The sequence below is a fragment of the Sceloporus occidentalis genome, unplaced genomic scaffold (genome assembly GCF_023333645.1).
Source record: "Sceloporus occidentalis isolate IW3139 unplaced genomic scaffold, rSceOcc1.0.p SCAF_13, whole genome shotgun sequence".
In the NCBI taxonomy this organism is placed as follows: Eukaryota; Metazoa; Chordata; class Lepidosauria; order Squamata; family Phrynosomatidae; genus Sceloporus; species Sceloporus occidentalis.
The window spans coordinates 5,411,772-5,436,906 of NW_028316993.1; the positions used below are offsets into that span (position 1 = coordinate 5,411,772).

At 44.8% G+C, this 25,135-nt stretch overlaps 2 protein-coding genes across 5 annotated transcripts; both read left to right on the forward strand.

Annotated features, from left to right (window-relative positions):
- The first annotated feature begins 1,947 nt into the window (after positions 1-1,947).
- On the forward strand, positions 1,948-12,244 carry LOC149304687 (very-long-chain 3-oxoacyl-CoA reductase-like). 4 transcript variants are annotated; one of them, XM_089479004.1, is made up of 13 exons: positions 1,948-2,663; positions 2,958-3,505; positions 3,593-3,829; positions 5,258-5,304; positions 6,090-6,165; positions 6,753-6,863; positions 7,418-7,482; positions 8,248-8,292; positions 9,098-9,132; positions 9,674-9,755; positions 10,156-10,221; positions 10,724-10,873; positions 12,031-12,244. In XM_089479004.1, exons 3-13 carry the CDS (start codon positions 3,595-3,597, stop codon positions 12,124-12,126), a joined length of 1,008 nt encoding a protein of 335 aa, XP_089335130.1. In that variant the 5' UTR covers positions 1,948-2,663; positions 2,958-3,505; positions 3,593-3,594; the 3' UTR covers positions 12,127-12,244. The 4 variants fall into 4 exon arrangements, with proteins under 4 accessions (XP_089335130.1, XP_089335131.1, XP_089335132.1 ...); XM_089479005.1 differs by having other exon boundaries at positions 1,948-2,347; XM_089479006.1 differs by having other exon boundaries at positions 1,948-3,505; positions 3,651-3,829.
- Positions 12,245-13,599: 1,355 nt separating this feature from the next.
- LOC149304688 (very-long-chain 3-oxoacyl-CoA reductase-like) lies at positions 13,600-24,650 on the forward strand. The gene is made up of 11 exons (XM_089479117.1): positions 13,600-13,813; positions 15,944-15,990; positions 17,679-17,754; positions 18,535-18,645; positions 19,356-19,420; positions 20,184-20,228; positions 20,646-20,680; positions 21,224-21,305; positions 21,805-21,870; positions 22,496-22,645; positions 23,973-24,650. The coding sequence occupies exons 1-11, from the start codon at positions 13,639-13,641 to the stop codon at positions 24,063-24,065; spliced, it is 945 nt and encodes a 314-aa protein (XP_089335243.1). The 5' UTR covers positions 13,600-13,638; the 3' UTR covers positions 24,066-24,650.
- The last annotated feature ends 485 nt before the right edge of the window (positions 24,651-25,135 follow it).

A 25,135-nucleotide genomic window follows, 5' to 3' on the forward strand; every position in this document is an offset into this window, starting at 1 on the left:
ACAAATGTAGGACAAAGTAGGACAAGATTTTTCAAATGGAGGACACTTTTTGAAAAATGGAGGACACGCGAAAAAATTGCTGTTTTTTTAAAAAAATGTTAATATAAATGCATGTTTCTTAGGCATGATCAAAATGGAGGACATTTTGGCAATATTCCTAGACAGATGGCAGAAATGTACTTCCCTTTCTGTATGGTTTGAACACTTAATCATGACTCTGGAGATCAGGGTTTGAATGCAAACTCAGATATGAAATCCAGAGGGTGACCTTGGGCATGTCACACTGTCTCAACCTCACAGAAAGATGGCAAAGAGAAATCTTGCCAAGAAAAAACCCATTTTTGAATCCCCATTTCTGTGAGGCTGAGAGAGTGTGATATGAGTCCTGAACAACTTGAAAGCATACAACAACACATACACACCACAGCCATCAAGTTATATAAACACACCACAGCCATAATCCACACACACAGATTTCTCCCCAATACACCTCTTGTAGGGTGACCAGTCCCCTGGGCCACAACCAGGCCTGCTCATCTGCTGGGCAGCCCTACTCTAGTCTAGACTCACACAGCTAGGTCTTTGACTAATAATAATAATAATAATAATAATAATAAAAATAATAATAACAATCATGGAAGGTCCCTTTGCAAACTGACTCACACAGCTAGGTCTTTGACTAATAATAATAATAATAACAACAACAACAACAATCATGGATGGTCCCTTTGCAAACTGACGTGACACAGCTAGGTCTTTGACTAATAATAATAATAATAATAACAACAACAACAATCATGGATGGTCCCTTTGCAAACTGATGTCACAGAGCTAGGTCTTTCGGTGCTAATAATATTGCCCTCCCTTGCTCCCCCTTGTCCCCACTTGCCCTCCCTTGCCCTCTCGCTTGCCTTATCACTGCTTGCCTGGAGCACCTCAGTTCCTCGCCGGCCGGGGAGCAAACAGGGGAGAGCTCCTCCTCTATGAGCTGGGCAGCCAATGGGGGCAGAGACCTGGAAAAGCCCCGCCCCCTGCCAGAACAGAGCTCCAGCCTCCAATTGAGCTCTGCGCGCTCTAGTCTGGGGGCTTGCGCGGCGGCGGCGGCCCTCGCCTGCTCCTCCTTGCCCGCGCGCTCGCGCGGAGCTCTGGAGGCTTGCGTGGCGGCGGCGGCCCTCGCCTGCCCCTCCTTGCCCGCGCGCTCGCGCGGAGCTCTGGGGGCTTGCGTGGCGGCGGCGGCCCTCGCCTGCCCCTCCTTGCCCGCGCGCTCGCGCGGAGCTCTGGGGGCTTGCACGGCAGCGGCGGCGGATCGGCGGCAGCCCTCGCTTGCGCCTCTTTGCCCGCGCGGCGGCGCGGAGCTCTGGGGGCTTGCTTGGCGGCGGCGGACAAGGGGGAGCAAGCGAGGGCCGCCGCCGCAAAAGCAGGTAAAGGTGCCGCGGCGGCGGCAGCCTCACAAAACCCGGGAGGGCGCCCGGGACAAAGGCAAAACCGTGGCGGGACCGTGCACAACGGTCCAAAAGTGTGAAAGTCCCGCCCCCCGCCGGGATATGGCAACCCTAGGTGTATATACTTTAAGCAGAGGCTGGATGGCCATCTGTTGGGGATGCTTTGATTTGGATTTCCTGCATGGCAGAATGGGGTTAGACACTTAGACTGGATGGCCCTGGCCTTCCTTGGGGGTCTCTTCCAACTCTACGATTCTAGGATTCTAATGCACAACCTTATTGCATATTACACTTATATTACATTATAATATATATTATATTATACAGTGGGCCCTCTGTATCCACTGGGATTTGGTTCCAGGACCAGCTGTGGATAAATAATAATAACAACAATACTTTTATTTCTATCCTGCTTATTTGTAAGAAACAATTGAAGCGGCTTCTAACAGTTAAAATAATACAAATATAACACAGATAATAATAATGATACAAATATATACAGAGACACCCCCCTTAAAAAGAATTAAACCATTCTTAAAATTTGAAACATTAATATCAGCCCCTTTTAAAGCTGAGCAATGGCCGAGAGACTCTGCAAGATTTGGACGGTGACTCTGTGGAGAGGCAGGCTTTTTGTGGGTTTTTCGGGCCATAGAAGAGCCTATTCCTGACGTTTCGGCTGCTGGGATTTTGTCATCATTCTCTGGAGATGCCAGTCACAACTATGGATGCCGGCCATGATAGCCTTTGACTCTGTGGAGAGAGTTTCTGAGCAGAAATAGATCACAAAGTGCCTCTTGCAAGTTGCAGGCGGAGGAGGGCTTTCCTTTGCAATATCTTCCCTGCCCTTGCTCTCCATGCGGAGTTAGGAAGCAGGGCTGGCATGAGAAACCAGCTAGTGAAAGGTGGGCTAGACAAGGCTACTGTTAAACAGATCTGTAGCTGGTTGACCGGCCAAACCCGAAGGGTGCTCAGCAATGGCTCCTTTTCATCCTGGAGAGAAGTGACCAGTGAGGCTCTTGTCCTGGGCCCAGTTTGCAATTCAACATCTTTATCAATGCCTTGGATAAAAGGATAGAGGGCATGCCTATCAAATTTGTACATGACACCAAATTAGGATGAGTAGCTAATACCCCAGAGGACAGGATCAACATTCAAAAGGACTTTAATAGATTAGAAAGCTGAGCCCAAACAACAACATGAGCTTCAACAGAGAGAAATGTAAGATACTGCATTTAGGCATAAAAAATGAAATGCATAGATATAGGATCATGGGGGACACTAGGCTGAAGTAGACTCATACGTGTGAAGCGGATCTAGTAGACCACAAGCTGAACATGAGCCAACAGTGCGATGCAGCAGCTGAAAAGGCCAATGTGATTCTAGGCTGCATCAACAGAAGTATAGTCTCTAGATCAAGGGAAGCAATAGTGCCACTCTATTCTGCCTCTGAAATTGTTTTGGGTGCCAGGGTGTTTTAATCTGATTCAGATTCAGTACCTTCTTTAATTTCAGGTTTCACAGGTGTGGCAAGCCTCACCAGCGAGATAGACATCCGTTTAATTACTTCTAGGGCTGCGGAGGAAGGCAGCGATCATCGCATGGAAAGTCATGGTTATTAAACAGAAAGAAAGAGGTGGCACAGTTTTAATTCACTCTCTGACAACCTTAATGGAGGACTGCTTTTAAAAGCAGGAGACGGCCCAGCTGCCCTGGAGCACCCATTCCCACATTAACCCAAGAGTGTGGCATGAAAGGAGAGGTTGGACGGTGCCACATAATTTGGACAAAAATAGGAAGACATAGAATCATAGAAGGGACCCCAAGGACCATCCAGTCCAACCCCATTCATTGAAGAAAAGACTCCAGGAAGCCATAGCTCAATGTGATTTCAGCTGCCTGCTTAGCATGCTTCAGTTGTCAGTTTATTGATTTGCGAATCCATTGGTTTATTGATGATTCCTGAGCCACACCTTGAGTTCTTTAGATGCGGCCAGAGAGTTAACTATTGCAAGCCATAAATAGCGCAGCGTCTGGAGCCAGAAGGTGGAAACCCTGTGCAGGTGAGAGGTTTGGCAGCCAAAGTGCCAGTGTTTGGGGTGGAAGAGACCGGGGTATGCTCCTAATTTGGTCTCCGTCATCCCTGGCAGGGATGGATGAGTTTCCTGGCGAGAAGCACTGGCACACTGAGTCTTATTATTCCTCCAGAGAGAAGATGAGAACGGATGAGATGGCATCTCTGGATCTTTCCCTCTCCGTCCTCGGTGGCTTTGTCGTCCTTTGGTTCCTTCTTAAATCCTGCTGGGTTCTGGGACGCCTTGTGAGGGTTCATCTGCTCTCTGAGGTGTGGAAAGGGGTCGATCTTTCCCACTACGGCACCTGGGCAGGTAAGCCAAGGGGTAGTCTACACAGAAGTGTATTATGCCAATTGCTATGGATATTTGCACATCTGTATCAAAGCTTCAGTGTCTTCACTGTTCTGTGCAAATTCACATTTATTTGCCCTCCCTTGGCCAAAAATTTGCAGCCTTGGAAATCTATGCAAGCCGGACAGTTGGCCACGTGTTCAGTAATGCACAACCTTATTACATATTACACGTATATTACATTATAATATAATATATAGATAGATAGATTATATTATACAGTGGGCCCTCTGTATCCGCTGGGGCTTGGTTCCAGGGCCACCCGTGGATAGATAATAATAATAATAATAATAATAATAATAATAACAACAACAACAACAACAACAACAACACTTCTTTCCTGCTTATTTGTAAGAAACAATTAAACTGGCTTCCAACAGTTAAAATAATAAAAATATAATACAGATGATGATGATAATAATAATAATAATAATAGAAATATATACAGAGACCCCCCCTCTCCTTAGAAAAGAATGAAACCATTCTAAGATTAAAATTTCAAACATTAAAATCAACCTAGTAACATTATAATAACACAATGCTAAACTCCGTGGGTGCTCAAGTCCCATTAAATACAGTGGTGTAGTAAAATGGAGTCCCTTATCTAAAATGGCAACATCAACGTCTGCTTTTTAGAATGTCTAACTATATATTTTTGCATGTTTTCAACCCGTGGATGCTTGAATCCACGAATAAAGAATCCGTGGATAAGGGGGGGCAACTGTATTTGTATTATAATATAATATATAATAATATAGTATTTACATTACACTTAAAGATACTCCAATCCAAACTCCAGTGAATCCTTATTTTGATTGATTTGTTGATTGATTGATTGATTGATTTGGAGTAGTTTATATCCTGATCTTCAGGCACAAAGGCTCTCGGAACAGATTGCCAGTTTGACAATTCCTTGCCCTTAGATTTACAATATACAAAGACAGGTCCCCAAATTTATGTCTGTTAGTTTGTTTTTCAAGTGATAGTGCAGGGTATAAGGGTTATAAATGGAAGATGGAGAGGGGACATGTTACACTGATATCTCTTGGTCACTTGTGTATCACTGAATTGCGGGAGGTTGATCTTGACGGCCCTTAAGGTCTCTTCCAACTCTAAAACTGCATGATTTTGTGGCAGATAACTGGTTTTATGAATGCACTCCTGTTTGTGTGTTTGCCCGCACATGCCCAGAGAAATTGTGTGAATTGTTGGGTGGCGTTACTTGTGCAAGACATGTCTCCAAAACTGTGCACAAATCTTGATTTTCTCACTGGGAGGGAAGAAGCCGTGGAGACGCTTCACGCTTCCATGCAAAGATGAAGATTAGGAAGATCTGCTTTTCTTGGGATCCCTCTTATTCACAGCTTGTGCTTTCTCTTGCCTTTGCAGTAGTGACTGGGTCTACATCTGGCATCGGAAAATACTATGCCTTTGAGGTGAGCAAATTCTGCAAGGGACTTACCAACTTCCTATTGATGGAGCTGGTTTGTATTTTGCGGAAGGAAGGAAAGAAGCAGCAGCCAAACTGTGTGCAGCCGCTCCTTTATGTGTCCAATTTACAGCACTATAGAAATAAACTCTCATCATCATCATCATCATCATCATCATCATCATCATCATCTCAGGCCTTGGGTCTTCTTTTGTGACCCTTGCCTTGAAGATTCCACATACTATTAGTCTCCCTTATCTGAAATCCCAAAATCCAACATATTCCAAAAGCCAAACTTTTTAAATGGTGTGGCTGAGACAGTGATGCCTTGGCTTCCTGATGGTTCAAGGTATCCAAACATTGTTTCATGCACAACGTTATTGAAAAACATATTGTGGTTAAAATGAGCTTCAGGCAATGTGTAGAAAAGTAAATGGATTTCATGTTTAGACCCAGCTCCAAGATGCCTCATACGTGAATGCAAATGTTCCAAAATCCAAAACACTGCTGGAGCATTTTGCTTATCCAAGCATTTCAGATAAGGAAAATTCACACTGTATATGTATTATGCTTTTCATCTTCTTGAATGGCTAGGCATGAATTTTGTCTGTTGGCTCCAAGATATCTCATGATGGACTTATATGCAAATGCATGTCTTCTGAAATCCCATAAAATCTGAAATCCCAAACACTTCTGCTCCCAAGCATTTCGGATAAGGGAGACTCAGACTGTATGTAGGACCGAGTCTTGCAAATCCCTCGGCTCTTTCTTTTTTCCTTCCTCTCTTCCCAGCTGGCCAAGAGAGGTCTTGACGTGGTCCTCATCAGCCGCTCTATGGAAAAACTGAAGCAGGTGGCTACCGAAATTGGTAAGCAGGGAGCCATGGCTGGGATGGTTGAGGCCATATCTCAGAAATGAGACACCTTCTCAGGCTCTACTTATTGGTTTCATATCTCACCCTCTTCCCAATATGGTACCAAGGTGGCACACAATGCACATTAAATAGAAGTACACTCATCCCTCCATATTTGCGGCTTTGATATTTGCAGATTTGATTATTCACAGATTTGATGAATATGTCCTCTCTAGGAATCTCTAGGTCCTTCAGTGCAACTCTATGGTCAACATTAACTAAAAGTTGCACTGAAAGATCTAGAGATTCCTAGAGAGGATACTCTACTAGGCCTTTGTAGCTCCTCCAGCTTAACTCTATGGTCAGTGTCTGTTGGATGTTGACCACAGAGTTTCCCTGGAGGACCTAGAGGTTCCTAGAGAGGCATCTTCTCACGTAAAAAATGGTGTTTTTGTTATCTGTGGTTTTTCCATATTCACGGGGGTCTTGTGCCCCTGCCCTAGTGGATATGGAGGGACAAGTGGAAAAACCCACTTTTACAAAGCTGTTTGTTTGTTTGTTTTGATAATTCAGGAACAACCCTCTCCCTTTGTGTTTCCCAGAGGAACATTACGGCCAAAGGACCAAGGTGATCCAGGCAGATTTCACCGGAGGCTCTGAAATCTATGCGCCCATTCAGGCTGCTCTGCAAGGCTTGGAGATTGGCATTCTGGGTGAGTCTGAGCCTCTTCTCTCTCCTTGGTGGCATATTGAAATCCCAAACTACATTCAGCAACGTGGAGGGTTCCTTTGAAATTTGGACTAAAATCTGGTGTGGTTTCACTGCCGATGTGGGATCCATCAATATCACAAGTGCACAGGTTGCAACAGAAAGTAACTGGGAGCGGAGGATGAAGGTGGGAGTTTGGTAAATTCATGTAAAGAAGAGAGCGCATTGGCGCACCTGTAGAGGCTTCAAAATGCCTATGCCAGCTTCTTCTAGTATGTATTTACTTATAAATGGAATGCAAATGACAAACGCCAACTGGAAAAAATGAGGGGAAGGAAACCCATAGTGCGCATACACTTTTCAAGGCATTGCTCTCATGCTGGGACTCTTCTTTCTTGCCCTGAGGACTGGAGAAGAGGCTTTTGCTTCTTCCTTGTCCAGGAATTCATTGGTTTGTTTGATTCTGGGAATCAATGAGAGAGAGGTGGGAAATCCATTGGCAAAACCCTCTCCCATCCTTTGCAAATGCAACCATGTACCTTTTTGGTCTCTCCATAGTGAACAACGTTGGCATGAACCCAGAGTTTCCGAAAGAGTTCCTGCAGCTCCCTGACGTTGACAAGGTAAATCCCAAATTTCAATCCATGTTAAATCCCAAATTTTCCAAAATGGTGGCTGGGACAGGCCTTCCCGCATGTCAAATGCATACATCAAACATGTTGTGTGCTGTGTGCCTCCAAGTCATTTCCGACTTAAGGCAACCCTATCACTACGGTTTCATTTGTTCACAGTAGCGAGTTTGCCATGGTCGTCTTCTTGTTCTTCAGCTGAGAGAATGTGGCTTAATTAATTTCTATGGACGAACGTGGATTTAAATTTTAGTTTCCTGGATTGCTAACCTAACATTGAAGCCAAAGTGCCACGCTGGGTTAGCATTTACTCCAAGGACCTTTGCCATTGCCTTCTGTTGAGGCTGATGGCCCATGAATTGCTCAACATCATTGAGTGAGTTTCCAAACATTGAGTAGGGATTCAAACCCTGGTTTCCCCAGAGTCCTAATCCAACACTGGCACTTCCAAGTGGATTCTGTCTTATGGTGATCCTACCCTAGGATTTTTGTGGCAAGGTTTCTTCAGAGGAAGTTTACTATAGCTAAGAGTGTGTGACTTGCCACTCGGTGGGTTTTCATGGCTTTGACTACTCAAACCCTGTTCTCACGGAGCCCTAGTCCACCTCTTAAACAGCTGCACCATACTGGCTCTCACCATCACATATGTACTTATCTTTTACCGTAATTTCTCCAGCAAACATCACAACATAGGTATACTTTTTGCAAATGTCTCAAATCTGAAATAACCCAGCGTTCTCTGCCCTTTTCTCCCTCTAGCATGTCAGTGACTTAGTCAACTGCAACGTCCTTTCCGCCATGAAGGTAGGTGGAATGGGACCATCTCTCCTTTTTGGAGGCAGGAGCCAAATGTACCTTTTAATCTTCTTCAAATGCAAGGGCCATTTTGGGGAAGGCTTCGTGGCACCATACAGCTCCTGGGGGGGGGCATTTGGGGGCCATTTATCTTTTATCTTTTAAAATTGTATTTTATTTTAAACGAATGATCTACTGTATATACTCATGTATAAGTCTAAAAATTGAGATCAAAAGATTGACCCAAAAAACCTGAGTCGACTTATCCATGGGTCAATGTAAGCACCATAACTTAACTCTTATTTAAAAGAAGGAACCATCTCCTGGTGAAAAGCAAGAGTATAATATGTGAAGCACTGACCCCCTTTACTCCCTCATCAGTCCAGTTTTAAGAGTAAGCACAAAGAGTTATGTCTGATGGAAATTTGTAAGTTCTTTGACACTATTTTGTTTTGCTTCATCCTTTAAATCTTTGTGCTATATGCCCCAAAATTTTAGCCTCGACTTATCCATGGGTCATAGCAAAATCCATATTGCAATAGTTTCATATTGTAATAGTATAATTGCATTTTAATTGTTACCTTTGTACATTTTTAATTGTACTGTGTTTTTAGACCGTAAGCTGCTGTGGGCCCAATTCTGGGAGAAAAAAACAGGATACAAATGTCTTGTTGTTGTTGTTGTTGTTGTTCTTGGATTGTTTTGGTGGTGGAGTACAATCCCTGCAAAGTCTCCCAGGGGTCTAACTGGCCCCTTAGGGTCCCATCTTTGTAGAGACTGAGAAGGACTTACTCCGCTGTCCTTCTCTTTGCAGATGACACAAACTGTCCTTCCGCAGATGGTTGCCAGGTAGGATTGACAGGTTGTCCATTATTTTCTGTATCTCATTATTTTCTGTATTTGTTTTAACTCTTGCTGTTACCCACCCCAATTCTCAAAAGGGAGAGGCAGGATACAAATAAATAAATAAATAAATAAATAAATAAATAAATAAATATTATCATCATCATCATCATCTCTGAAGACCCCTCCCCACCGATGCCGAAAGGTCCAGATAATGACAGTGATGATTGTCATGGTAATGTTCATACTAATTTATCCCTAGAGAGGTGTTCTCTTAGGTAAAAAGAATTGTGTTTTGTTATTTGTGGTTTTTCCACAATCACGGGGGCCCTTCACCCCTAACCTCAGCCAATGTGGAGGGAAACATGTACTAAGGATTCTGTATGTTGAGGTCAATGGGGAGGTGACACTATAGAGTTACCACTCCAGGCAATGCCAACCCTAGTCATGCTCCTACAATCTGGACGGTCCAGATGTGGACTTTTATGGGTTAATGGAGGGGAGGCAGATGTGGCCGACTAACTCTCCTCCATGGCTCTCTTTGTAGGAAGAAAGGGATTGTCATTAATATTTCGTCAGCAAATGGCCGAAGACCATTTCCATTGGATCTGATTTACAGTGCAACCAAGGTGAGAGGAATGGAGGCTGCCTAGATCTGGAGGGCCAAGCTACATTTTACACTTGCTGGATGGAAAGCAGTCTAGCTTTGCCCATTCAGAAGGCATCCCCTCAAAAGCTGCCCCCATCACAAAGCTTCCTGGGGGATCAAGAGCATCCCCCATAAATGGGGTCAGACTCATGAACCCCTTAATCGGGGATCCCTTGCTGGTGAGTGAGCATCAAATAACCCACATTTGGTCTTATAGCCACATCCCTGCCCACCTTGGTGCTGGACTCTGTCCTGTTGGATTTAGCAACCTTTGCATGCTCTCCTCTCCATTCATTCATTAGTGGGAGAATAAGACAACCACGTGGAATTCCCATGGAATGGTAAAGCATTGTGTGATATTTTCCTTGTTTTCCTTGCAGGCCTCTGCTGATTTCTTCTCGCGAGCCTTAGACGCAGAATATAGATCCAAAGGCATCCTTGTGCAGGTAATGTGCAGCTGCCCTTTCACATCCCAAGTGCCAAAAGTACTCAGCCGCCAGCCTCGGCTTCATGGTCTTGGTCAAATTATAATGTCTTCCCCGTTGGAATTTGGAAACCTTGAAGGATGATGTTGAAGCCTAGGATGCTGGAGACAACAAACAGTCCTCTGTGGTATTTCCCCCATATTCAAACATATCAGAGTGGAGTGCAGGAATTATTCTGCAGAGAAAAATACATGTTTCGTTTCAAACATACCCTTTTCTGTACCAAAAACAGGTTTCATGCACATCCTTCTCTCCTTCTCCTTATTCCTCCTCCTCCTCTCTTCCTCCTCTTTCTGTATCTTTTCCTCTTCCTTCTCCTCTTCCATCAAACTGGCAGAGAGCTGGCCATCTCTGTGGTCCATCCATCCTTGGGTCAGTTCTTGTAGTGTTGCCGCCTGCCCTTCCCTTTGGCCCCATGTCCCAACATCCAAAGACCTCATCCTAAGTCCCTTTCCTCTTGCAGTCCATCCTTCCTATGTTTGTTGACACCAAAATGACCAGCCGTGTGACCAACCAATTCCTGAAGATGTCTCCAAAGGCATATGCGCGCCAAGCCTTGAACACCGTGGGCCTCACCAACCGAACTGCTGGCTGCCTCAGCCATGCCTTGCAGGTACGTTTCAAATGACGTGGAGGAAGGTGTGAGTTGCTTCCAAAAACCCTCACCTTTCTGGCCCCCAAAACCTCTTGGCCATTCCCTGAAATCCCACCAGGTCTTTAAAAACTTGGATTTTAGGATGCAGACCACACCATTCAACCTCCAAATACCCAGAAATGTGGCAGAAATACACATTTGGTGCCCTTGGATTTGACCATGTGGCCCATGTGGGAGCGGAAATTAGTCTCTGCCCCCCAAATAAATGCCATATCAGACGCAGAGGACAGCAAGGTAAGTTTATGGTGCTACAAGTACCTTGCTGTGTATTTTGCACTTTATGGCTGGAGTCCTGCCATTGGGAGGCATCCATGGATCTCAAGCAGCAGTGGCTCCGTAACCACGTTTCCCACACCTGCCCTCCTCAAAACTTACCTTGTGAGCAATGCAGGCATCCCAATGCAGCTACTTTACTACCAGGTGTGTCCTCAGGACATATGTGTGAATGAATTCATATGTATTCTGAGTCGATTCATACATATTCTGAGTATGAGCCCACTATGGTGGCATGGTAGTTAGATGCCAGTACTGCGACCATAAAGTTGTGGGTTCGATCCCTGCCGGGCTCCAAGGTCCATCCTCTTGTAAGTTGCTAAGGTGGGTCCTCAGTTTATTGGGAGCAATTGGTTTATAGATTGTAAACCACTTAGAGAGTGCTGAGTCCACTATTAAGTGGTATAAAATGTAAATGTTATTGCTATTGCTAGACCTAGCTGTCAGGGGTCTGGTGACTTTGGTGAATAGAGCATCAGGCACAATTTCGTTTTCAATCTGGTGTTTCCACTCTGGCTCCAATCTACCTCTCTTGGATATTGTTTGAATCCAAAACGCATATTAATGCAGAACTCTTTAAAAAGGAAAATTTATTGAACACACAGCAATCAAGATATATGCCTTCTTAACTCTTACGCACAACCCTTTATTGGTACCATGTTCTGAAATACATCTCCCTCCAATATATGAAAGCAAATGAGGATTTTGCAGAGTTCTCAGGGGATTTCTACACTGATAAAGGAGCATGTGTCTTTGGAACAGAGGAAGGGGAAACGCATTGCCTCCACTGAACTTTTCCAGTCATTTAATCAATGCTTTCCTCTCCTTGGCTTCTGTTTCAGTATTTCGTTTTCGATCTGGTGTTTCCGCTCTGGTTCCAGTCAACCTCTCTTGGATATTGTTTGTATCGGCTTGTAGCGAAGGCAACATCTAAATGATGTTATTCTGACTTTTGGAAGATGCTTGCAGAAGCCATCTCCTGGAAGAAGCCTGATCCGAACTGTAAAGAGCGATTGGATTGCAAGTTGTAAACCTGATCCTAAAAACTATGCTATGAAAACAATGGTTGTGATCTGATTCAGTAAAATCCTCATTGCTTCTAATACATCTCATGTATCACGGAGTTGTGGTATTTGTTTGCTGTAGTTCTCTATGTTTTTAAATATATATATTTAGGTTGAATCTCCCTTATACAAAATGCTTGGGACCAGAAGGGTTTTGGATTTCAGATATTTCGTTGCACATGCATAATGAGACGTCTTGCAGATGGGAAGCAAGTCTAAACATGAAATTCACATATGCTTTGTATACGCCTTTTAAACATAGCCTGAAGGTAATTTTATGCACAATATTGTTAATAATGTTTCTCCGGAAACAAAGTTTGTGTACACTGAACTCCCACACCGTGTGGGTTATCGTGGGTTATCATGAATAGTATCCAGAGTTTTCTCCCTTTTGTGGAAGAAAACAAAAATTTCTGCACCGTCCTGGAGAGATATTTGCACCTTGCAGTTGAAACTCCATCATATATGATTATATTCCAGGGCTTTTCTATTCTCAGGCAGACTGGCTCTGCAAGACCAAGGGAAGAAGCACCTGAATCCCTATGAGTTTCACATGGCGATGGGGAGGATGGCCATAGATTTCTATTCTTCCTGTCTCAATTACGTTTCCAAGTCCCAGAATCAGAGGACTGGGAAGAGAGACATCTTGTCCTTAGGGTGACCCAGAACTCTTTATGAAGAGAGACCTTTGAGACTTAGGGCCCAAACAGACCGGCCAAAATAAAGCTGCTTGGGGTCACTTTGGAGGTATGCTGTTGAAGTGCTGCATGCGTCCTAAGAGGCTGGAAGCCGCACAGAAGCCATGATCCAGTGCTAAGGACTGCAGCGCAGCTTTGGCGCAGCTTCTGGCTTCTTGGGATGCATGCATCATTTAAACAGCATACCTCCAAAGTGACCTGAAGCACCTTTATTTTGGCCTGCCTGTTCAGGTCCTAACTGAAAGAAAGAAGTTCAAGTTGGCAGCAGAAGCTCCTTTCATAGACTTCAGTCTGCTTCCTGAGGTGTATTTGGATATTTGCACATTTGGAATTTGATAACAGTTGAGCAGGCGTTCAAACCTTAAACCCCAGGGTCCAACACTCAAACAACTAGAGTCACGCTGTGTGCTTTAACCGCAGTCAGGGATATGAAAACACAGGCGCTCCCTTCCAGTGCGCAATTCCCTGGGCCTGGAGCCAGAAGGCTGCGCATGCTGAGCTGTGAGAGCAAGGCAAGAGGTTTGGCAGCCACAATGTTAGTTTGAAAGGTGGAAAGTGTGAGGAGGCATGCGCCAGAATTTCTTCACACTGGACTTTACTCATCCCTGGCAGTGGCAGGTGAGCTTCCTCCGGGTGAGAAGCACTGGCACACTGAGCCTTCCCCAGGGAGAAAACACAAAGGGACAAGATGGCTTCTGGAGGGAGCCTTCCTCCCCTGGACCTTGCCCTGTCCGCTCTCGGCGCTCTCGTCCTCCTTTGGTTTCTTCTGAAAAGCGCCTGGGTTGTGGGACGCTTCGTGAGGACCTATCTGCTCTCTGAGGTGTGGAAAGGGGTCGACCTCTCCCATTATGGCACCTGGGCAGGTAAGTGCCAAGGGATTCCTCCTTCATTGGGCGGCGGGATACAAATACATTATTTATTTATTATTCATATTAAGAGGTGACATGTTAGTCCTGTTTAAGTAGTTGAAGGAGTGTCACATTGAGGAGGGAGCAAGCTTGTTTTTAGCTGATCCAGAGAATGGGACCTGGAGCAATGGGTGCAAGCCACAGGAACAGAGATTCAACTTCAACATTAAGAAGAACTTCTTGACAGTAAGGGCTGTTCGACAGAGGAATACACTCTTCTGGAGTGTAATGGAGTCTCCTTCTGTGGAGGTCTTTAAACAGAGGCTGGATGGCCATCTGTCTTTGATGGAGAGTTCCTGCATGGCAGTAGGGGGCTTGGACTGGAGGGCCCTTGGGGTCTCTTCCAACTCTATGGTTCTATGATATGCATACGTGTATTGTGCAAATTGCTATGGATTTTCACATATTTGCACGGACGCTTCCTGGTAAGTGTCTTCGCTTCCTCTGCAAATTCACATCTGTTCGTTCTCCCTCTGCCGAAAACGTGCAGCCATGCAAATCTATGCAAGGTGGACAGATGAAAACCATGACCACCAAATTTGTTGTTGCTGTTGTGTGTGCCTTCAAGTCGTTTCTGACTTATGGTGACCCTGAGGCTGTGAAGCTATCATGGGGTTTTCTTGGCAAGTTTCAATCAGAAGGGGTTTGACATGGCTCAGAAATTATGACTTGCCAGGGTCACCCAATGGGTCTCCATGGCCAAGCTGGGATTCGAACCCTGGTCTCCATAGTCCCACACTCAAACCACTACACCACACTGGTTAATTTTTTGCATGTTTTATGTTGGAAATTGCAAATTTGGGTGAAGGTGCTGAAAACCCTCTGCCAGAGATCCCAAACTGCATCTTTGAACAATAGATCCCAGGTTGATCTGGTGGAAAGATTCCTTGCAGCCCTTTTTGGCTCTGAGCCGTTAATGCAAAGTATTTTGGGTCTAGAAATGGCAATTATGTTTGCCTGGCTTTCCAAAAGCCCTGCTTTTTCAGACTTGCTGGAGACAAATACTGCTTGGACCGGTTTCTTGATAGGGATTTTCATCTCTCTTTTGGAATGTGCCACAAATTATGGACCATCAAGATATATATCTACTCTTCAAGGGTGTGACTTTTAACTCATCTGTGGTTGAGATGCGCTTTGCGTTTCAGATGAGCCAAGCAGCTAAAGAAGCGTACTGAGAAGATGTCTCTTCTCCTTCCTACTTTTCTCCATGATCAGATTCTTGTTCTTGATTTTATGTCGAATTGTTCATAAACATGTCCCATGACATGTATATTTACCTTTCTAATTCTAGTATTGAATTTTATCGGATGCTAAACCCAGCCCAGGGTTCTGCTACCTTTTCAGTCTCATTCCCAAAGTCTCCAGTATTTTTGCCACACATGTTTTCTTAAACCTAGCATGGTGAGCATGGATGATCATGTAAACCACATTTTCTGCGCACACAAAAAAAGTGTGTATGTGTGCGTATGCGTGTGCGTGTGTATTTTATGAGCAATATTAACTGCCCAAGACACTTTGCAAGGTGCAAATATCTCTCCAGGATGGTGCAGAAATGTTCAATTTCTCCCACAATAGAGAGACTATTTATCATTGGATTTTATCTCATGGAGACAATGGAAGTATAAATGGGGATTATCCTGTGAACATTGCACATTCACAATTAAATTTTTCATGCAATGTCAAGATTAAAAGGCCATTATCCTGGGAATATCCCCTGACAATCATGCAATTGCATTAAAGGTTTTCACACGACGTTGCGTTGAAAAGCAATTAAAGTGCCATTAACCTGCAAATAACCAGGCAATAAACAGCAACAAATCATTTAGCGGATTTTAATTTTCCTGTGAATGATTTCTTGCTGGTTATTCCCTGGTTATTCCTGGGATAATGACTGATGTGTGTGAAAATCTTAGTTGCAGTTTAATAGTAATTGCATGATTTTCACAGGATAAACCCTGTTTAAACTTCCAGTTTTCCTCCGTGTGATAAACATGATTGTATGCAAAGACGAAGGATGTGAAGATTAGCCGCTCTTGTGGTGAGATTCATCTTGCTGAGCGCTTGCACTTTCTCTTGTCTTTGCAGTGGTGACTGGCTCTACATCCGGCATCGGAAAACACTATGCGCTTGAGGTGAGCAAACTCTCCAAGGATCTTACCTGCTTCTAGTTAACGAAGCTGGTTCGTATTTTCCAGGAAGGAAGAAAAGAAGCAGCGGGTCTGCTGTGTGCAATGGCATCGCAATATTTCTGTGTTGTGTGTCCATTGGAGAGTGAACTCCTGGAAAGAACTGCAGCATATGATGGAAGCGCTGCCAGGGCTTGCAGGAAAGGAGAAACCTACTAACTACAAAGAGCCCCTCAGAGAGAATTTGCAAGTTGGAGTAACAAATCAATTAAGATTTGCAAAATGATAGCAAGCTGTCCCAGCCTAGCTGAAAATTTGCACTCAGCCCTTTCCCTTTTCCCAGAGCTCCCATGTTTCCAGGCTGGCGATGCCCCACAACAAGTGGAGACTCAGAACAAGGCCCTGAGAGCTTGCAGCATGAAGTAAAAGATATGTTTTATCTTGCTCCACCCAAGCTATGAGGAAACCAGGAGCAATTTTGAAACCGGTCCTTATCAGCAATTATTCCTCCACCTGCAAACACCATCTAAGTAGTCCATCAGCGAGTGTTGTAAAATAAGAGACATAGCTGTGTTCTTTGGGGATGTCACTATGTAAAAGGATTGTGTAGCACCTTTGACACTAACTGTGAGATGGACGTCAGAGCATGAGTGAGCGCATCACAGGAAGGAGACCACATCCATGAAAGTCCGTGCTACGACTTCTTTTGCACAGTTAGTCTGCAAGGCCCCTTTGCATACTGTCATAAAATAGGTTTATAATTAGGAGTTCCCAGATTTCACGGCCAGGTCTTTTCGCTTGGTTCTCAAGTAGAAGGAATTTCAGGGCGAGAGCAGTGTCTTGCATTTGAGGTATAGAAGTTGGTTGTGGTGTGCCTTCAACGTGTTTCCAGCATATGGCAACCTTAAAGCAACCCTATCATGGGGTTTTCTTGGCAAGATTTATTCAGAAAAGGGTTGGCCATTGCTTTCCTCTAAGACTGAGAGAGTGTGGCTTTCCCAGGGGGTTTATGGCCGAGGCGGAAATTGAACCCTGGTCTCCTGGAGTCGTAATCCAGCACTCAAACCTTTCTGTGTATATAGGTATATCTCATTTAACAAAGTCAATGAACAGACGTATGCGTCTTTAACTTGGTGGATGGAGCTGGTGGTGGGACAGTCCTATCTCTTTCCCCCTTTTATTGCATTGTGTACTGAAACATTTACTGAAGTCTGTTTCTCTGGCTCGCCTTCTCCTTCAGCACTGAAGCTGCCAAAAAGCCTTACAGCTAGAAGAGGATGAGGAGGAGAGGGGGACATGCGGGTACAAAAAGTCTTTGTTTAAAGGGGCTTCCTTGTCAGAGGCTTTGTTGAATGAAATATGAAATAGGGAACCTTGGTGGCACAATGGTTAAAATGCCTGTAACTGCGGCCACTCACTCATAAACCACAAGGTTGCGAGTTCAATACCAGCCAAGGGCTGAGGGTCGACTCAGCCTGGCATCCTTCTGTAGCTTCTTAAAATCACTGCCCAGTTTGTCGGGGGCAATTCGGTTGTATTTTGTAAACCGCTTACTACATTGATAGGCGGTATAGAAATGTACTTGCTATTATGTCCCTGTGTGTGTATCTATAGATATTTGTGTGTGTGTGTGTGTAAAAACACTGAGCTGTCTGGATTCCTCAATTCTTCGTCTTCGTCCTTTGTCTCCCCAGCTGGCCAAGAGAGGTCTTGACGTGGTCCTTATCAGCCGCTCCATGGAAAAACTGACGCAGGTGGCTACAGATATTGGTAAGCAGGGAGCCATGGCTTGATGGTGGGCCTAGGAAGGTCGAAATAAGACATAAGGTCCCTTCTTGGGCTCTACGTATTGATCCAATATCTTGCCATTCTCCCAATATAGCATCCAGGGCAATGAAGCTTAAAAAGAAGTACAGCCTTTCTGAATCCCAGGGTTACTTTGCTTAAAATTGTCATTTTGCGTGTGGTTTTTTTGGGGTTTTCAGGCTCTGTGGCCATGTTCTAGCAGTTTCTTTCTGATGTTTCACCAGCATCTGTGACTGGCATCTTCAGTGAATGTTTGCCTGGAAAGGACTTGGCTATATATATTGTGTGATCTGGAAAGGCAGGAGTGATTTGCATGTGTATTGTAAGGACATTTTGCGTGTCCTTCATCTTGTTTCCTGGGTCACATCCTTTGCACCAGACTCTGATGCGGTTTGGACACATGTGTTCCAGTTTCTGTCTCTGAAACCTTGGAGCGGCAGAATAATGTGCAATAGCTTTTTGTGGGTTTTTCGGGCTCTGTGGCCATGTTCTAAAAGAGTTTATTTCTGACGTTTTGCCGGCATCTGTGGCTGGCATCTCCAGAGAAGGACACAGCCACGTAGCCCAAAAAGCCCACGGAAAAACTATGGATGCCGGCCGCGAAGGCCTTCGGCTTCACAATGTGTGCTAGCATTGGGGTTTCTTCCTTTCTCCCTGGGTGCAGAAATACAGTACTCTCTTTTGCAAAACTGGCTACCCATTTTGTGAGATTATAGAGGAATACCAGTCTCTTTTGTTCCCCAGAGGAACTTTACGGCCGAAGGACCAAAGTGATCCAGGCGGATTTCACCGGAGGCTCCGAAATCTACGAATCCATTGAAGCTGCTCTGCAAGGCTTGGAGGTTGGCATTCTGGGTGAGTCTTAACCTCTTCTCTCTCCTTGGTGGCACATACATACATACATACATATATTTGAAAGACAATAAATAATGAAACCAAGACTCTGAATCCAATTGATTATCCCAGCGAATATGGACCTCTTGAAACAACCATTGAATGGTGAGTGGACATGTAAGGAAAATCCCATTGAACCAATGGGTCTAATGGCATATAGACCAAGGTGATGGGGCCAGCAAGATGCATTGGTTTGAGTGCTGGATCTGGATTCTGGGAATCCAGGGTTCAACTCCTTGTTCAGCCATGGAAACTCACTTGGTGATCTTGGGCAAATCTCATTCTCTCAGCTTCAGAAGGTGATTAAAACCTACTTGAGATACTGTAGATCAGTACGAGAGGCAACACCATTTTTATGGTTTTGATTGTTGGCTTGAACCTAGGGAAAAAGTGTTTGAATCCACTCAGTCACCCACAGAAACCCAAAGGGTGACCTTAGGCAAATCCCTCTCTCTGTGTCAGAGGGGATAGTAAAGGCAAAACCCCTCTGAAATAGAAATCTGACCAAGACAAGCCCAGCGTAGGACCGCCAGAAGTCAGAGTTTGCATCTTCACTGCAGAATGAATGCAGGTTGACACCCCATTAATAGCTATGTTCTGCTAGTTCAGAGTTTCAAAACTTTTTCCCATTCTTTGCCAATATAACCATGCGCCTTTTGGTCTTTCCACAGTGAACAACGTTGGCATGAGCCAGCAGGTGCCAAAAACGTTTCTGAGAACTCCTGATCTTGACAAGGTAAATTGCATCCTTCCCCAAAATGGCGACTGGGACAGGTCTTTCCCATGCTGGATGTGTATACATTGCATGCGTTGCGTGTCGCCAACTCATTTCCAACTTAAGGCAACCCTTTTACGAGATAATAGAGCTATGCTCCCATCAAAAATCTCGTAATAATGGGATGCTTTTCACACGACGTCACAATTATCACGTTGTTATCCTGTGAATAAAGTGGCAAAATCGTGATTATCCCATCAATAACGTGGCAAAATTGCACCGCTTTTTATTCATGGGATTTTCCTATGAATAAAAAGCAGCACGATTTTGCCGATTTATTCACAGTATAATTGCATGACAATGGCGACATGTGTGGAAATCTTCCCAGTATTGCGTGATCCTGGCGGGATTTAATGGCGATTTAATGATGGGACGAGGACGCTTGCCTCCCGTGTGATAAAGTCCTAGTCATGCTGACTCTTCTTTTAAGTAAGCACTGGCCGCTGCCACCTTCTCCTTGGGTTGCCTTGGCACAGTTTCTTCAGAGGACAGTTGCCATTGCTTTCCTCTGAGAGAGTGTGGCTTGCCCAGGGTCCTCCAATGGGTTCCTATAACCATCATCATTACATACATCACCATATTTTGCCTTAATTTCCCCAGTAAATGCAAAAAAACCACACCCCTTTTTCTTAAAACACAAGAGTCCATAGTGTTATCCATAACATTATCTTATTCACCTGAAATTGTAATGGCATGATCTCTGTCTCTTTTTGCTTACTTTCAGTATACGGACGATTTAGTGAATTGCAATATGCTTTCCGCTGTGAAGGTGGGTTCTCCTTCTTGGGTGCAGGAACCAAATCTGACGCTCAACTATCTTCAGGAGTGAAGGCCATTTTGGGCAAAGGTTGCAGGAAGATGAGCTCACTGTCAGAAAGCTCTGGTGCCACAGCAAACTTCAAATCCCAAGATTCAATAGCACTGAGCCACGGTAGTTGAGGTGGTCTTAAAATGCATTAATTCTGTAGGGTAGATGCACCCACAGTTTTGTTTCTGTGTGTGGCGCTACCTGTATATAGCATTGCAATGGGGCATTTGTGAGCACTTCATGGGGTTGTATTTTGGTGGTGGGCTGGGGTACCTCCAAAGTCTCCTAGGGGTCTAGCATGACCCTGTTGCAGAGACAGTGAAGGATAGACCTAGGTGTCCTCTCCTGCCCCTTACTCTGCTTTCCTTCTCTTTGCAGATGACGCAAATCATCCTTCCTCAGATGGTTGCCAGGTATGGGACAAGGGGGCTAGGTTCGTTCATCTCAGGATGGAACCAGGGCAGTTAAAGTGGGGTCAAACTGTGTTATTTCTGCAGTGTAGATGCACTCGAAGATTCAGGGAGAGTGCGATTTCAACCCCTTGTTTGCTAGGTCTGAAACCAGATAAGATAAGGACTAGAGAAGATAAGGACTAGGAAGGAGGTTTTTGAATTTACTTTTTAAAAAATCCACTGCCTTGGGTCTCATGGCAAGACATGAAAGTGTACAGATAACACTGGCTAAAATAAAGTGATAAATCCTTCAAGTTTCCAAGAGACTGTGCTTCCCATGGTGCTTCAGTCACATATGGTCCTCTCCCCATTGGGAAAAGAAAAAACGCTGCTGACCCCAAATGGAGAGATGACAAGGGGACAATGATGTGGTCTAGCAGGTTTTCAACTTGGAAGTCCCTCTGTATTGTTTATGGATTGTCAAAAAGTCCCAAGGTGAAGTTTTATGGCTGAGTGGGAAGCCAAAAGTGACCACCTAACTGTCCCCTATGGCCCTCTTTCTAGGAAGAAGGGGATTGTCATCAACGTTTCGTCCACAACGGGACGCAGACCCGTCCCGATGGCCCTTTTGTACGGCTCATCCAAGGTGAGGGACATGGACACCTTATTCCAAAATGTTAATGAAAATGCTAGGGTCTCAGGAGGGCACCCACAATTGACTTCAATGGGGGGATTTATTTAGCTCAATAGGAAGCAGTGAAAGAGCTTCAGATAAATTTAAACCTGGGACTTTAGTCTGTGTATAACAGTTCCAAGAACTCCAGAATGCAAGGTCCAAATATACTTTTATTTATAACAATAAAAGGGAAATTGGATCCTGAATCAACCATGGAAGGGGTCAACATATAACAGTAGTCTGTCTTTGCTCAAAGGGGTCCCTCCCCAACAGACATCCAAACACGCAGAAGCTCATCTTCAGCAAAAGGAACTACTTTATTGATTACCGCAGAGGCTTTATAACTTCAGGTCAGATAAAATGGAGTAAGGATTCACCACCGCATGGCAACCAGTGAGAGAAGATGGCCATGTGGGATTCCCATGGACCCGTAAAGCGTTGTGTGACTTCTCCCTTGCTTCCCTTCCAGGCCTTTCTGGATTTCTTCTCGCGAGCGTTGGACATAGAATACCGGTCCAAAGGCATCATTGTGCAGGTACTGTGCAACCGAGTTGACCTTTCCCTCCTTGTCCTTCTCTTCCTTCTTTTCCTCCTCCTCCTCCTTTTCTTATTTCTCCTTTTATTTCTCTTCTTCTTCATCATCCTCCTCCTCCACCTCCTCTTCTTTCTCTCCTCCTCCTACCCACCTCCTTGTCCTCCTCTTTCTCTACCTTTACCTCTTTCTTCTCATTCTCCTCCTTTCTCTTATTTCTCTTCCTTCTTTCTTTTCCTCTTCCTCCTCCTGCTCTGCTTTCCCCCTCTCTTCCTCTACCCTTCCTTCTTCCTTCTTCTCCCTTTACATCAAACCCAAGAACTGGCAGTCTCTATTTGAAGCCTTTGGCTTGTCCATCCATCCTTGGGTCAATTCCTGGAGCATTGCTTTCTGCCATTCCCTGTTTACCAGGACAACACCTTTGGCCTGTTGTGCTTCAGGGTTTAGCTTCCACCTCCTGATCCCTTGAGATGGAGACCAGACACACCTGTCTTCCAGGTATCAAGTCAGGTAATGGCTGCCTATGAAGCCATGCCTCATCCAGATGCCTTCTGTAGTTTGACAACATCCTTGTGGTCCCACGTTGCAGTGTTTGAAGCCCTCATCGTAATGCACTTTCCTCCTGCAGTCCATCCTGCCTATGTTTGTTGACACCAACATGACCAGCAAAGTGTCCAGCCAATTCCTGAAGATGTCTCCAGAGGCGTATGCGCGCAAAGCCTTGAACACTGTTGGACTCACCAACCGAACCTCTGGCTGCCTCAGCCACACCTTGCAGGTACTTCTCAAATGAAATGGAGGGATTCATGGGCTGTGCATCGCTCCTGAAACCCCACCTTCCTGGCCATTGAAATCTCTCCGCAGTCCCCCAAAACCATCCCAATTCCTTTAAAAAATTACTTGAGATTTTAGGGTGATTTTGTGGCTGAAGACCACACCAATGCACCTCGAAATACCCCCAGAATTGCCTTCCCCCAATCTGTGGCACCACCTTGCCTTCCTCTGGATCTGAGTGAATGTGGCTTGTGGGCTTCCATGGCTGAGCGGTCATTCAAACCTGGGTCTCCCAGTGTCCTCTTCCAATGCTCAAACCCCTATGTAGGCTGGCTCTCAGGTCCTACATACATCACTGTAATTGACCCACAGGATCTATTTTGATGTACCACCCACCTATATTTTGGCAACTCAGTCTTGGTGCTCCATCACCTGGGCTGCCCATTTTTTAGATGTGAGGGACATCAGAGAGTGCCTTGTACCTTACCAAGTGATTTGTCCATATAGTTTGGGACATGCAATCTAGTTTGTGGTAGAGCAGGTGGACCCCAAATCGGCCACAGAAGGGATCAACTTACAACAACTGTCTACCTTTCCTCAAAAGGATCCCTCCCCAACAGACATCAGAAGACATCTAGTTGCACATCCAGCCTCAGGATATGCAATTTTGCGACTCTTCCTTAACATCACCTTGATTGATCCTTTGGAAAACACAGGGGTTACAAGGATTCAGTTGGGGCTTTTGGATGCCTCCTCTTTCCCCTATGGATCCCCAGGCAGGCACCTGCCCTTCCATACACCTACATTCCCAATAGAAAAACAGGTTAGGAAAATAAATCCGCCCGGCTTTCAAAGCATGCCGATGAATCGTCCGCTGACGCAGCAGTAGTCATTTGGTTCCGCTTGAACTGCTGCCCAATGCTGGGATTTGTAATTCAGGGAGGGATTCTAAATTCTCACCTGAAATATTCTAGCCCAAAGGAAGGAACTACTGTACAATTGCCAGGGAATTCTTGGTCCTTTCTATAGCTGGGAGTATCTGGGCAGCAGGCAAGGAAAGGGACCTTTCCTGAGTGTAAAGGCCTTGAACTACATTCAAATAACTTTTTAAATCCTCCCCTCCTCTGAGTGACTTGAAGTTCTGAAATCCTTCTCCCTCTAACATGGGACATTTCCAAAGTGATCAGCCCTAGAGGATAAAAGGGAATGTCTAAACTGATAAGTAAATGAGGGATGAGACTCGGTGGGAGGCAGTGGAAAGCATTGCCTCCATTGAGCTTTTCCAAAATTATTTTTATATAACTCTTTCCTTTCCTTGGTTTCCGTTTCAGTATTACATCATGAGCCGGCTGTTTCCAGTCTGGTTGCAAGCAACCTCCGTCGGATATTCCTGCTATCTATACACAGCGAAGAAGTTTTTCTAAACAGTAACGTCTCATCTTTCGGGAGAGTTTTGCAGAAAGCCCCTTTCTGGAAGGAGCAGGACTGAGGACTATCACCAGAACGAGAGCAACTGGGTTGCAAGATTCAAACCTGATCCCAATCCCTATGCTGTGAAAAAAAAGAAATGGTTGTGAGCTGACTTAATAAACCCAATACTTATTTTGTGACACCTTCAGAGAGATGCATTGAGAGGTTGTGCTATTTGCTGCTAGAATTCAAGTCTGTGGTTGTTTCTAAATATCCATATGGCACTTCTGTTGTCCTTGATGGTTTTTTGGAGATGTTTGCACCAAGATAAGGGTTTGGCCAGTTGAAGGTGTTTATTGTGGACTGGGATCCCAAGGAGCTCTGGGGGTCTAGCAACCGAGAAAAAGGCATTCGTTCCCATCTCTGCGGCAATTTTCCAGGGAGAGAGGGAGAGGAACGACATCTCAGTTCCAATTAACTGCAGTGAATTAGTGGAAATTGAGCAAACTCCCAAATATCACCATACCTTCATTAGGCCAAGCAAAAGGTGCAACATACATTATGCAAGCTTTCATAATTAAACAGACTTCTTCATCAGGCATGAGTGTGAAAAGTCATTTCAGGGGATGAAATGTGATGATGGCAAACTCCAGAAGTGATTCTTATGGAAGATACTGAAGCTGAGTTTAAGATGGAGGGAGGTTGGATGTGGCTGCGAGGCATTTGCACATACAAAAATAAGTCAATGGGTTTTTTTGGCCATATCTCAAAGGAATTGCCTTTGTTTCTAACAATGGAGAAATGCAGGTCTTAAGAGGCTGGGAAGCCCATTGCCATTCAAATCTGACTAGTCAGGGCCTTTTTGGTCTCCATCAGAGCATCAGCGCAGCTTAAAGGGATTTGAATTCAGGGCAACAAAGCTGGCACTGCCACATACCCTCCAACTGGCCCCATTTGGCAGGGAAAGTCCCAGTTAACCCTGTGCCATCCCACTTTCCCTACTGATTTTTAAAGATCCTAGTTTCTCCTCAATCCTCCTGCTTTCCCCCTTTGTCCTCGGTTTATTTCAATTGCTGCAAACCGA